The following is a 14825-nucleotide window of genomic DNA, read 5'->3' as shown; positions in this document are numbered from 1 at the left end:
TTCCAGTGCATCACATGATAAAATGAATAATCTCACTCAAAAGTCCAACTCGTCCAACAAAAAACAAGCCCTCATACGGTTATGTGGATAGAAAAAGAAAAAAAAAAAAAAAAAAAAAAATTATGGATCTTGGAAAAAGGGGAGGAAAACCGGAAAATAGCCCGAATTGCATGACACCCTTCCAGGGCCGGACTGGCCATCTGCAAAAGCCAGAAGGGCCTGTTCTGGTCGTGGACTGCATTGTCTGCTACATTGTTAACAGAATGTTCTCAAGACACTCATACTGTTAAGAGTTGTGACAGAGCACAAAGTCGCTGACTCCATCACTTTCCCCAGCAGAAATATTGGTCTTGTAGTAAATCTTGCTTTCCTCCATCTGGGGTAATATTAGTAATACATCCCCATATGGTGCTTGGCGGACAGGGACAGCATGGGTCTGTGTGGTTTGAAATGCCAGGGGCAAATTTCAGTCCCAGTCCATACCTGCTCCCTTCAATTTATCATATAACGTACTTGAAAGTGGGTAAAAAATCCCAGTGTGGCAAAATAGTGAATAAAAGCAAAATTCAAATTTTTTTCATAAATAAACATACTGATCACTTAGTCATTAAAATCAAGAAGTGTCTCATGTTTTTTTTTAAATTAAAAAAGTTAACCTTTATTTAGACATTAAAATTACACAAAAAGATAAAAAATAGTGCCTCTGAACCAAGAATAAATTATCTAAAAAAGGTCAACTGAAGAGCGTAAATACCCACAGAAAGCCAGATTGGACTGCAAACTCCTTATTGCTCCTAAAGAAGTGTAAAATACTTGCTGCCGATATTAAAGATATTCACATCATATCCTCACCCAAAATTTGAAAATTATGCAAGGATATCCCTTTTGAGTGAAGAAATCCGTGATCTAAAGTGAAAATGCCTTAGTGCTGCAATGTGCCAATCACAGAAATGATTTCGAAAAGCAATATAAAGAAAAAAAAAAGGAGTGTTATATCTGAAGTGCAGATGCATACCATATATGGCACATGTAACATAAGTAAATATCCCTGCATAATTTTTAAATTTTGGGTTCAGATATGGTGTGAATATCTTTAATATCTGTGTAATTTTAATATGTCTAAATAAAGGTTAACTTTTTTAATTAAAAAAAAAAAAAACACGAGACACCTCTTGATTTAATTTGGTTTAATGACCAAGTGATCAGTATGTTTATATATGTAGTGGAGTGTTGCCCACCCTTTGTGTAGGAGAATGGGCTTGGGTAATATGCTTACCAATTTTTTTTTTTTTTTTTTTTTAGTGGCAGAAAGAAAACAAACCCTGAAATTTGTAAAAAAAAAAAAAATAAATTGCTTGTGTCACCATATTCCTTTTTACTGTATTCGTTGGTTCCTTTAGGGGACTTGAACCTGCGTCTGATCGCTTTTACTATACACAGCAATATCACAGTTCTGCGGCGTATACTACAAATCAAGGTCCCATTTAAAACACTAGCAACAAGCTGGAGTTTACAGGAGAACATTATGACAAACCCAGGAATTTTCAGCAGACCCCCGGCCATCATGGCATCATATTGGCATCCTGCGATAGTGTCACAGATGCATCGATGTGTTGTTGGAACAGCGCGCCCTCCTGTACAACTGTAAATGCCGGTGTCAGGAATTGACAGACATTTAACAGGTTAACAGCCGTGGTTTGAGTTTCGTTCCATGCGCAGTTAATACAAAGGCAGATGATGACTAAATATTACAGCCATTATCTGCCAGGCAAGATGTCAGCTCGGCTTGTGAGTCCATATTAAAGTTAGGCTACTTTCACACTAGTCCGTCGGTACGGGCCGTCGCAAACCGTCGGCCCGACGTACCGACGTACGTTGTGCAAATTAATCACAACGTGGGCAGCGGATGCAGTCTTACGACGCATCCGCTGCCCAGTGTGAGTTCCGGGGAGGAGGGGGCGGAGTTCCGGCCACGCATGCGCGGTCGAAAATGGCGGACTCGACACACAAAAAAAGTTACATGGAACTTTTTTTGTGCCGACGGTCCGCCAAAACATGACGCATCCGTCGCACGACGGATGCGACGTGTGGCAATCCGTCGCAATGCGTCACTAATGTAAGTCTATGGAGAAAAAACACATCCTGCGGGCAACTTTGCAGGATGCGTTTTTCTAAATGACGCATTGGGACGTCCGTCACACAACGCAAGTGTGAAAGTAACCTTAGGAACCCTTTTTCAGCAAGAGGTTAAAGGGATAGTCTCAAATTATCTCTTGAGCAGCTATTCAGTATCTTTCAATTTCTGGTTTCTGGCAAGATGGGCTTTCCTCCTTGAGTGACAGTTCTGATGATTATTAGAACTGTAGTATTAGTAGAACTATAAAGCTCAGCACCAGTTCAGCTGAAACACATTCAGCCTTCAGTGGTTTGTTCTGGAGTCTACACAGACATCACTATATTTACACAAAGGCAGCAGGGCATATGAACAAGCACAAAGCATCGGACAGTGAGAGCAGAGATTAGAGACTAGCTCTGAAAGCAGCTGATGGTGGGGGCTGGTGATTTTGCAATACTTATAACAGCAGTTTGTTACGAACAGACAGGGAGGAAAGGGGGCATGAGCAGCTAACTGCTCTATAGAACTCAATGACCTGGAAAAAACTAACTAGTATGTTATGAGTTAACCCCTCTCCCAGAATGAAACTATTAAGGCACAGTTAGGAGGCCTTATGAGACAGATTGGCCAATCTGTGCAATTTGTTCCTATGTCTCTTCCGACCCAAGCGTTACAGGTTAATGAATTTCTTTGCAAATCTCCAGCACTCTGATCTTGGTACAGCACCCTTAGGCATATTAGGCCAGGGTCTCAGCATGCACCATGGAAACCAACTGTACACTATGAAAGATAAAAGCTCTCATTGCAGGAAAATGACAGGAGATAGAAAAGGCAAAGAAACTGAAAAATTGCTTATTTTCATGCTGTCTATCTAAAGCGATTTAATAATATGAAAATCTCTTAACATTACCAATAAACATAGCCTCCACCCCCACCATTACCACCAGCATAGGCTTTCATCTGTTGTACACACTAAAATATCAAAATTCTGTCCATCAACCACGGGAGGCGATGGTGATGTTGCCATAATATAGATGCTAAAATGCACCAATATTACCTTTGTGAGAAAGCTGCCTACATTTTATTTTTAATTTGCCCACAAGACGACAACTGCTTCCTAAACTTTTTCCACATCAAAACCCCACAACCTGTGAACATGACTTTAGTGCAGCCTGTTCCTGGGTTATCTATACAGTCCTAAACTGCGACAGTCTATTTGGAATTATTAAAGGTGAAGACTTGCAAATTCTTCTGTGACAGCCTTCTCATGTAACACTGGCTAGAGTTGTCGGGGTAAGGTAAAACCCAAGTAAAGTAAAACAAGATTTGAAAACACTTGGTCTGGAAAGGAAAAAATATATAAAATGTATAGTCTGCAATATGCAACCTATTAGATCGCTCACTATTCGCAGCCTTGTGCCCTCAGTGGGATGCGGGACTACACCTTGAAAACATTGGTAAGGAATCTTGGATCCTTATGTTTTGAGGCATTATTTATGAAAGTTTCCCAATCCTGCTCTTTGTCAGGGTTGGGTTGTGAATGTGACCATTGTGCATTGGAATTCCTCTGCCACAGGCGGCAGGATGTTCCAATCAGGCACCAGCTGGGACATGCTGTAGTATTCCTACTAAGGTCACCCATATTAACCTCTTCCTAACCACAGACATGGGCAGAGTTACACATCACTTGCGAGACTTCCTTGTAAGCTTCTAAACTTGCTATGGCTTGTTTAGTGGCACAAAATGTTCAGCAGACCTGTGCACGCGGTGTGTCATTTAACTCACAGATGACACAGATCTGACCTAAGATTCTCTAGAATTTATGCGGCTATTCTTCAATACCCGTAAGCGTGCCCTGAGGATAGAGTATTTTCCAAAAAGGATGCAGCTTCTTTGTACTAAAATAATGCTGAAATGTAATTTGGCAATATTAGAAATACTTTATTAATTAAATACATTTTTGATCTACTGTAGAGGTCTATTCTTGTCTTGCAAAGGGATAACACATTGTGCATACGCCATCACTTTCTTATCTGCAGGGCAAATTCTCTATCACTTTATAGTCAGTGGCACTAGTCTAGTTCCCACACCGATCCTTCAGGCCGCACCACTGTGTCCCCTTGTAAGTTCTCCCTGTGCAGCAGCGCCCCCAGCAGTATAGAGAATCGTAACAAGCTCCATCCACTTGAAAAACCAGTTTGGCTGCTTTTTCATTGTCAAAAATAGTTGGGGTCCTAATGGAGGTGTGGGTAATCTGTGTGCCAATGTATGGTACAGTACAACCGAAAATACCTTTGTAATATTGTGCGCAAAGCAAGATACTAAGAGGTGTTTTTCCATATTAATTTCATTTCACACACCATATAGGTCTACAGGTCTTCTACGAGTGCCTCCCATACGAAAACATCCATGCAGCACAGTTCTGTAAAACAGCCATGGGGATAAACACTTACAAACAGTGTGGTACTGGGTTGGAAAGGCCCACCAGTAACTGACTCTTGGGGGCTATTGTTTAGCTGCATGCAAAAAAAGACCTGACTCGTGTGTGCAAATTTACTTTTGATTCTTTATAATATTACATTGGTTAGCTTATTTACCGAATGATTAGCTGATCCTTTTTTTTTGCAAATAGTGAATCGAGTGTAATAGCACTGCTCTTCAGCACTCCTTCACAGAGGCCTATCGGAAGATTGCCCTGTTCCCCCGAGGGCCAGTCTGAGACTGCTTACAGAGCACTGAGGATCCGGGTATGTATCACTGCTAAATAGGCAAATGTTTGTTACAATACGTAAACGCTAGGTAACTACTCCAGAGAAATCTGTGATAGACGCCATTAAGGCCGGGGTCACACGTGCAACTGCAATGCGAGAAAATCGCGGGAGTCTGTTGCCTCAATACCCGGCACTCGGGACTAGTGTGTGCGGCTGCATGTATTTCTATGCAGCTGAACGCTCCGGTCCGAACCGCCAGCGGCAGTGCCGGGTATTGAAGTGAGAGACTTGCGTGAGATTCTCGCAGTGTGACACCAGCCTTAATTGTTGTTCAGCTCTCCCAGATATTACTTAATTGATTACATTTATAGCAAAGGACATTTTACAAAAGTCTGTATTTTATTTTAGAACAAAATATTTGTATTATAGCAATGCCTGTGTTTTACATAACTAAAAATCTACGTTGGTATGTTCTGTAATGCATATCTAGGCTAATGGCATGCTGAAGCAGGCAAGACCTACATAATCCATATTGCCAGAAGGCCCTCAGTGCATGATAGAGTTAATGCTATATGGATAGGCACAGCAATTAAACCGCTTTTGACATGACACAGGTGGCTATAATCACAATGTGGTTATTACGATCCATCAGGCCACAGTCAGGGATCACTGCACGCAGAATGCTCAGTTCCTCAGGATAGTAGTTATCCGCAAATTGCTGCTGCTTCGATATATAAAAGTGTGTGTAAACCCACTTGCCAATTACCAGTACATAATACCAGCATTTGTGGAAACTAATATTCTATGACAGATCATGATTGATTTTACATCATATAAAGATTATAGATCACACACTTATTAACTTCAGATTACTGAAGTATCATTAAGAGCGCTGAATTTTAGCATTCATAAGGAATTTTTTGGTGGAAGAACATTGGGCATGGTAAACATGCCTAAACCAGACCTACCTTGAAATCCTCAATGCCATAGTAGGGAATGGTTTGGTCTTCCACAAGGCTAAGTTCTCATGAGCATATAAAGAAAAAAAATTGGCAGATTGTTATCCATAAAAAATAGACAATTTTTTTTTTATCTGTATTGCCTCTTGTATGTAACCCATAGACATATATACAAGGCTCATCCAAGATACAGAAGAGGCTACTGCATGCTGTGATTTTTTTTCCCATGAAGATACCACTTTTTGATGTGAAAATAACGACCAACTAAATAGCCCAATGGAATAACACTTGTCTGCGTGAACTCCGTTTCTTTCACTAACACTCAAACCAAAAATACAGTCATGTGAATATTAGATTTGCTGGTATCACTTAGGCCGGTTTCACACGTCAGTGGCTCCGGTACGTGAGGTGACAGTTTCCTCACGTACCGGAGCCACTGACACACGTAGACACATTGAAATCAATGCATCTGTGCAGAGGTCATTGATTTTTTGCGGACCGTGTCTCCGTGTGCCAAACACGGAGACATGTCAGTGTTCGTGGGAGCGCACGTATTACACGGACCCATTAAAGTCAATGGGTCCGTGTAAAACACGTACCGCACACAGATGTTTTCCGTGTGCAGTCCGTGTGCCGTGCAGGAGACAGCGCTACAGTAAGCGCTGTCCCCCCCACATGGTGCTGAAGCCGTCATTCATATCTTCTCTGCAGCAGCATTTGCTGTAGAGAAGATAAGAATAATCCTTTTTTTGTGTGTTTCTCGTGTTTAACATAAAAGACCCATGTCCCCACCCCCCTCCCACCCCCTGTGCGCCCGCCCGCTGTTATTAAAATACTCACCCGCCTACCTCGCAGTGTCCTGGCCGCAGCTTCTACTGTATGCGGTCACGTGGGGCCGTCTATTACAGAATTGAATATGCGGCTCCACCCCTATGGGAGGTGGAGCCGCATATTCATCAACTGTAATGGGCGTCACCACGTGACCGCTCATACAGGAGAAGCTGCGGGGCGGAGAGCAAGCGTCGAGGGAGGCGGGTATTTTAATGCCGGCGGCCAGGCGCACAGGGGGTGGGAGGGGGGGGGATGCCCGAAAGTTTATTTTAAACACAAAAAAAAAAAAAGATTTTTCATCCCTTCTCCCCAGCGAGCGCTGGAGAGAACGGATGAATGGCGGCTTCAGCACCATGCTGGGGGGACAGCGCTTACTGTAGCTCTGTCTCTCCTGCACGGTCCGTGTGGTACCCAGGCGGCACACGGCTGCCGCACGTGTGCCACACGGATGGCCTACGTGAGCACACGGACACGGATAACTCCGGTACCGATTTTTTCCGGTACCGGAATTATCTGGACGTGTGGGACAGGCCTTAGGCTCAGCTCATTCCATGGCTTTAGGCTTTACATACAGGTCCTTCTCAAAAAATTAGCATATAGTGTTAAATTTCATTATTTACCATAATGTAATGATTACAATTAATCTTTCATATATTATAGATTCATTATCCACCAACTGAAATTTGTCAGGTCTTTTATTGTTTTAATACTGATGATTTTGGCATACAACTCCTGAAAACCCCAAAAACCTGTCTCAATAAATTAGCATATCAAGAAAAGGTTCTCTAAACGACCTATTACCCTAATCTTCTGAATCAACTAATTAACTCTAAACACATGCAAAAGATACCTGAGGCTTTTAAAAACTCCCTGCCTGGTTCATTACTCAAAACCCCCATCATGGGTAAGACTAGCGACCTGACAGATGTCAAGAAGGCCATCATTGACACCCTCAAGCAAGAGGGTAAGACCCAGAAAGAAATTTCTCAACAAATAGGCTGTTCCCAGAGTGCTGTATCAAGGCACCTCAATGGTAAGTCTGTTGGAAGGAAACAATGTGGCAGAAAACGCTGTACAACGAGAAGAGGTGACCGGACCCTGAGGAAGATTGTGGACTGAGTCTGGTGTGGAAACATCCAGAGCCACCGTGCACAGGCGTGTGCAGGAAATGGGCTACAGGTGCCGCATTCCCCAGGTAAAGCCACTTTTGAACCATAAACAGCGGCAGAAGCGCCTGACCTGGGCTACAGAGAAGCAGCACTGGACTGTTGCTAAGTGGTCCCAAGTACTTTTTTCTGATGAAAGCAAATTTTACATGTCATTCGGAAATCAAGGTGCCAGAGTCTGGAGGAAGACTGGGGAGAAGGAAATGCCAAAATGCCTGAAGTCCAGTGTCAAGTACCCACAGTCAGTGATGGTGTGGGGTGCCATGTCAGCTGCTGGTGTTGGTCCACTGTGTTTCATCAAGGGCAGGGTCAATGCAGCTAGCTATCAGGAGATTTTGGAGCACTTCATGCTTCCATCGGCTGAAATGCTTTATGGAGATGAAGATTTCATTTTCCAGCACGACCTGGCACCTGCTGACAGTGCCAAAACCACTGGTAAATGGTTTACTGACCATGGTATTACTGTGCTCAATTGGCCTGCCAACTCTCCTGACCTGAACCCCATAGAGAATCTGTGGGATATTGTGAAGAGAAAGTTGAGAGACGCAAGACCCAACACTCTGGATGAGCTTAAGGCCGCTATTGAAGCATCCTGGGCCTCCATAACATCTCAGCAGTGTCACAGGCTGATTGCCTCCATGCCACGCCGCATTGAAGCAGTCATTTCTGCCAAAGGATTCCCGACCAAGTATTGAGTGCATAACTGAACATTATTATTTGATGGTTTTTTTGTTTGTTATTAAAAAACACTTTTATTTGATTGGACGGGTGAAATATGCTAATTTATTGAGACAGGTTTTTTGGGTTTTCAGGAGTTGTATGCCAAAATCATCAGTATTAAAACAATAAAAGACCTGACAAATTTCAGTTGGTGGATAATGAATCTATAATATATGAAAGTTTAATTGTAATCATTACATTATGGTAAATAATGAAATTTAACACTATATGCTAATTTTTTGAGAAGGACCTGTATAGTCAGCAGCACACATCTGGACTGGACCCAAATGAAAACGTATCCAGATGCACAGTGTACAGTATCCATTCACTTCTATGAGGCTGACATACTATATGAAAACAGTTTGGTAAATGTGCTAATGATGGTGACCATTTTATTGGTTACATGTCCACACAGTCAGAGCACGAGGCACAGACACAGGTAGAACCTGTAACGCTCAGAACAGGACTGGAGTGGGATCGCTATGGCAAGCAATACTTTTATGATGTTGTCACTTTGGCCACTTAAATTTCTTTAAAAAAGACAAAAAAAAAATGTTCAGAGAGCCCTTCCTTTTAGGGTACATGAACATTAGGTCTTTTTCAGACAGATTTTCTCTGAGAAACCTATTAGAAAATGCTCAAAGGAATGATCATATAATATTTCTATGAACAAAAACAACTTGCTGTGCGCATGTTCAGGCTTTTTAAACCTTTAAGGCCCCTTTCACACATTAGTCTTTTGCTGTCAGTCTCAATCCGGCGAATTTTGAAAAAAAAACAATCCAGCGGCAAAATTTTTCTCATAGACTTGTATCAGCGATGGATTGCGACGGATGGCCTCACGTTTCATCAGTCATTCGCCGGATCCGTCAAAAATTGTTGATCCGGCGGCCGGAGAAAACGGACAAAGTAACATTTTTTTTGTGTCCATCGAAAAAACGGACACCGACGGATCAGTCGCCATCCATCATCTGCTAGAATGGAAGCCTATAGCGCCACATCCGTCAAATGATGGATTCCGGCGACGGATTCCGTTTTTTTTTTTTTAACTGAGCATGCTCCAATTTTTTTAGGATACAATTAGCTGTATCAGCTAGTTGGATCCGGCGAAAAAAACGGATACGTCACATCAGTTTTTCACAATCTGCGATGGATCTGTTTTTTTTTTTGTTTTTTTTTCTTCAACATTCAACAGATTGTGACTGATGGCAAAAAACTGATGTGTGAAAGCAGCCTTAGGCTACGTGCACACGTTGCGGATTTACTGCGGATTCGCAGCGTTTCTTTCCATGTAGAAACGCTGCAGATCTGCAAGTGATTTACAGTGCAATATAAATCAATGGAAAAAAAAAAAATGCTGTGCTAATGGTGCAGAAAATTCCGCACGGAAAACGCTGCGGATCAAAAGAAGGAGCATGTCATTTATTTGTGCAGATATGCAGCGTTTTTGTACCCATTCCATTATAGAAATCCGCATAAAAAACGCATCAAATCCACACCTGCGTTTTCTGCCAAGAGATGCAGAATCCATACAAAAAATTCCAGAGGCAAATCCGCAACGTGTGCATATAGCCTTAGCCACATCAGGTTCCTAAAACAACAAAAAAAAAGCTCATAGGATGTCATTTGGTGCGTTTTGCCCTCATTTTTCATCAGTCAAATGGAGTGAAATGATTAGAAAACATTAAGAGACATAAAAAAAACACAAGGAAAAAAAAAACCCAAATCATCCACAGCCAAAATAGTTGGGAAACGACAGATAGAATGGATACAAAAGACACTTCAGCAAAAAAACTAATAGATAATATATCTGCCATTAGTGCAGGTGTGTGGCTGACAGTTAGAGCCACTCACTCAGTGGTGGACAACACCATGATCTATACAACATTGTAGAGGGATTATCTACTTTTTTATTTTGAAGAATCTTTCTTTGTCAGCTGGATTCACCCATGTTTATTAGCCTGATTCATTATTGCATTTGTGATTTTTTTTTTTTTTTTTTTGGGGGGGTGTCTAGTTTAAACGTGCATGTGAAAATGGTACTGGTGTCATAAGTGTGTCCATGGTTACTATCAGCGCATCACCCGTGTGTCCAGTTTCACCATCAGTGTCATCAGTGTTTTCCACGGATGGATAAATAAATTACAAAGCTTCTGCTATACTCTGCAATGTTAAACACAGACAGCACACGCAGCTTTGGGGCCCACTATGTAGCTACATAGAAATAAATACAAGACCACCAATTGTGCGGTAAAACACGCTAATATCAGGGTATAATTTAAGGTAGTACATGTCTTAATGATATAGCATGGGTTGGGGTAGCCGCCCTCATAAGGTATAATGCAACCCCCTCCTTAGATTATATTGTAGCCCCCGCAAAGCGTATAATGCAGCACCCTTATAGAATATAATATAGCCCCCTCATAGAGTATACAGCACTCTTATACGGTATAATGCAGCCCCCCCATTGAATATAATGTAGCCATCTCATAGAATATAACACAGCCCCCTCATATAGTATCATGCAGCCCTCTCATAGGATGTAATGCAGAGGATGTAATGCAGTCCCCTCATATGGTATAATGTAGCCCCCCCACACACAAGCCTCACCTCTCCTCCTTGTTCCCCCGCTGATCCCGGCTCTGCTCCAGTCTCAGCAGCAAAACTGTCGTCTGCCCAGCACACACAGCATGGTTCGCGATGAAGTGATGTCATCGCGCATCGGCTGTGTTAGAGGGAGAGGGGAATGATAGGGGAGGGAGCATCATCTGAAGCCCTCTCCTCCATTATTGCTATCAACTTTATCGGCATCTGTTGAATGCAGCGCGCTGGGGTTGCTGCAGCAGCGGAGCAATGGATGACAGGAGGCAGAAGCCGGCTGCTGCTGCTAAATCCTGTGCCATCTGCTATAGAGAAATTAATATTCATTATCTTTAGAAAAGAAAATGAATATTCACTCCTCTCCACGTCCATGGGCATGGGGATCAGGGAATATTCTTTTCTCTTCAGCAGCGGGCACAGGCTTTAGCTGCAGCAACCGGCTCCTGCCTCCCGTCACCCGCTGCTCCACCGCTGGTGCCGGGCGGGCCCTCCTTACTCATGGGCCCCATAGCAACTGTGTAGTGTGCTGTTATAAGCGACATGCCACTGGCTGGGGGCCTCTTGGGCAGCGGGGGCCCTAGGCAGCTGCCAGCCCTCTATGCCAGCAGATGTCAGTGCCAGTCTGACCCCGAGTACACGAATATAACATGGATACTTTCCGTGTGCTGCACGTTTTTTTCATGGTCCCATAGACATGTATTGGCCCTTGTCATCCGCGCGGCTAAAAAAAAAAAAAAAAAAACACGGACATGTCTCCATGCGTTTTGCACGTACACATGGTCGGAGACAAACACAGGCGTGTGCATGTGCATAGCATCAGAGATTATAATGGGTATGTGCTGTACTCAAAAAGTAATGACAACATGTAAATGAAACATGGACGTGTGAATGAAGCCTTATATGTGTTCCCGTCTTGTATTTTTTTTCTGTTCATTACTGTGGATGGAGGTTGTCACTTTTTAAAATGTCCCAACATTTTTATGCAAATAATAATAATCTTTATTTTTATATAGCACTAACATATTCCGCAGCGCTTTACAGACATTATCATCACTGTCCCCGATGGGGCTCACAACCTACCTTCCCTATCAGTATGTCTTTGGAATGTGGGAGAAAACCGGAGAACCCGGAGGAAACCCACGCAAACACGGGGAGAACATACAAACTCCTTGCAGATGTTGTCCAAGGTGGGATTAGAACCCAGGACTCCAGCAATGCAAGGCTGCTGTGCTAACCACTGAGCCACCGTGCTGCAAATGTACTACAGTACGACCCAGAGTGATTTTATGCAAGTCTGTAATTTTTGAACACATTTTAGTGACATTTTAGCAGAACATGCAACTTTTTGTGCTAAAAAGTCACAGCAAAAATGTTAATGACAAAATAAAACATTTTACATTTTACGCAAAATTCATCAACTAAGTTTGTCATTTTTAATTATTTAGTGCAAAAAATGCCAGCACATACCTCAAGACAAATAAAAGTGACGAATCCCCGCAAGTGATGAATCAGGTCCATAGCACAGTGGTGGGTTGTTGGTTTTTTTTTTTTAGAAAAACACAGCAATGGATACAAGAAACAAGAAGTATTTACGTCACAATTTATAATCTTTTCGATGCACTTCAGGGCTCAAAAAACTGTCACAAAGGCTTTTTTTAAACCATGCAGATTTGTCACTTGTTGTACAGGTATTAATGAATTATTTCAGGTGTCTTGAAATTAATAATAAAATCTGCCATGAAAACAGAACATAATTCCAAAAACGTAATTAAAACACCATGTTATGGCGGGACATATATATACCATCCAGCTCAACCAAATATCACGGCCATTATATACATCAATAAGACACAGACTGCGGTGTTGCACTGTGACATCACAGCTAATGATTTTCTATGATCTTGCATTGTGATACAGAGCTGCAAATGTTTCCAAATTTGTTGTGTGTGCGACTTGCTTCCATTAGACGTCAATGCAAGTGACATGCGACTTGTCTGAGACTTGGCAGCTTTTTAATAGCAACATCACAGCTCTAAAGTACCGTAGATGGGGAACAGCAAACTGAACAAATATCTTTGGTCCCACGACACATGGTGCCACGTGGCCTGGAACGGGAGATGCGCAGCGACTGGTTGCAGCAGAGATCGTGCCACCAAAAGTCACATCGCAACCAAATGTGGTCACATAGCAAACTGCAGAGGTAAACGCAACCATGACATCGCAAAAAGATGGAACTAGTTGAATTTTTTTTGCAACTCATTTGCCACGGTACCTTGCTGGTCGTACTGCCAGTCCATTCACTTGAATTATGCTGCACTGTAGCATCGGGACCGCCGTCTTCTTATGTACACTGGCTATTAAATGGGCCCAAACAAGCAGGCGATCGGCGCCATACATCGTGTAATGTAAACGGACCTTTGCTCCACATTTAGGAGTTCAGAAGTGAACAATGGCGCGGAAATAAGACCGCAAGGCAGAAGACCGCAGGAATACAACGATTCCGCTTTTCCTAGGCCATTCACAGCAGTTCCTGACATTACGGCTTTCACACCTGTGCTATTCTTACACCATATTGTGGCATCTCCGCATTGTGGGAGCAGGTCCAATATTTCCCCTCAGTCACTTGTATGTGCTGCAACGTATTTCTCCTACTAGGGCAAACTATCATGAGTGGTGTGACAGCCAGTGGACTAATAAGCCCAGTTCACGAGGGGATTGCTCCAGCACATTTCCACCATTCTATGGAAAGCAGAGTCATCCATGCACCCCAGGTGGCAGGCTGAGCACAAGCTGTGGGGCCGTGTACTGCAGCCACCATGGAGGACAGTACTTACTGACTGACTGGCAGCAGCAGGCGCTCGTCACTTCTTAGCTCCTGTGCACACAGATGTGTGCTCCCACCATGAGGGGGCGCAGTGGAGCACGTCACATGCTCTTATCAGCTGAGATTGGCTTCTCCTGTGTGGTGTCACCTCGTCATGTCCCTGACTGCTCAGCAGCTCATTAACCCCTCAGTAATCTGCTGCTCTGCCCCTCCCCAGGATGGACAGCACCTGGGGACTATTTCCTAGAGCCCAGTGCTGTGCACAACCATAGCTCACTGCAGCCCCCCAGGGCCCAGGTGCAGACTACAAACACAACACACTTCTGGGCAGCCCCCCTTCCTTACTCACCACCTCTTCATTCCCCCCCAAATGCCCAGAATGACGAGTCCCTCTGAAATTCCCCAAATGTTCCTGAGAGGAATTCCCTGTGAAGTGGTTTCAGATGCAGACACTCAGGCAGGGTGACACAGCAGCCACTCTGTGCGGAGGTTAACCCTTTGCATACAGACCAGACCTGTCCAGGAGTGACACCAAGCATTAAAGGTACCTTCACACGAAGCGACGCTGCAGCGATAGCGACAACGATGTCGATCGCTGCAGCGTCGCTGTTTGGTCGCTGGAGAGCTGTCACACAGACCGCTCTCCAGCGATCAACTATGCCGAGGTCCCCTGGTAACCAGGGTAAACATCGGGTAACTAAGCGCAGGGCCGCGCTTAGTAACCCGATGTTTACCCTGGTTACCAGCGTAAAATCTAAAAAAAACAAACAGCACATACTTACATTCACGTCCCCCTGCGTCCACTTCCTGACTGACTGAGCGCCGTACAGTGAGAGCAGAGCGGTGACGTCACCGCTGTGCTGCTTTCACTTTCACTTTGCGGCGCTGAGTCAGAGG

At 43.4% G+C, this 14825-nt stretch overlaps 1 protein-coding gene across 3 annotated transcripts in view; it reads right to left on the bottom strand.

The window, feature by feature from the left end:
- BNC1 (basonuclin zinc finger protein 1) overlaps positions 1–14089 on the bottom strand; it is a 457822-nt gene extending 443733 nt beyond the window's left edge. For 2 of the 3 annotated variants that reach the window (XM_077263643.1, XM_077263645.1), the window contains exon 1: positions 13939–14089. Coding sequence is in view for 1 of the 3 variants with exons in the window: in XM_077263639.1 (XP_077119754.1) it covers positions 13377–13501 (125 nt within the window). In the remaining 2 variants the exon portion in view is untranslated. Of the gene's footprint in view, positions 1–13376; positions 13890–13938 lie in introns of those variants that run through there. The other variant, XM_077263639.1, reaches the window with a different exon arrangement.
- Positions 14090–14825: the final 736 nt, after the last annotated feature.

Source organism: Ranitomeya variabilis, chromosome 5 (genome assembly GCF_051348905.1).
Source record: "Ranitomeya variabilis isolate aRanVar5 chromosome 5, aRanVar5.hap1, whole genome shotgun sequence".
NCBI classification, from domain to species: Eukaryota; Metazoa; Chordata; class Amphibia; order Anura; family Dendrobatidae; genus Ranitomeya; species Ranitomeya variabilis.
The sequence above is the reverse complement of the archived record's forward strand: the minus strand, read 5'-3'. Positions and strand labels throughout refer to the sequence as shown.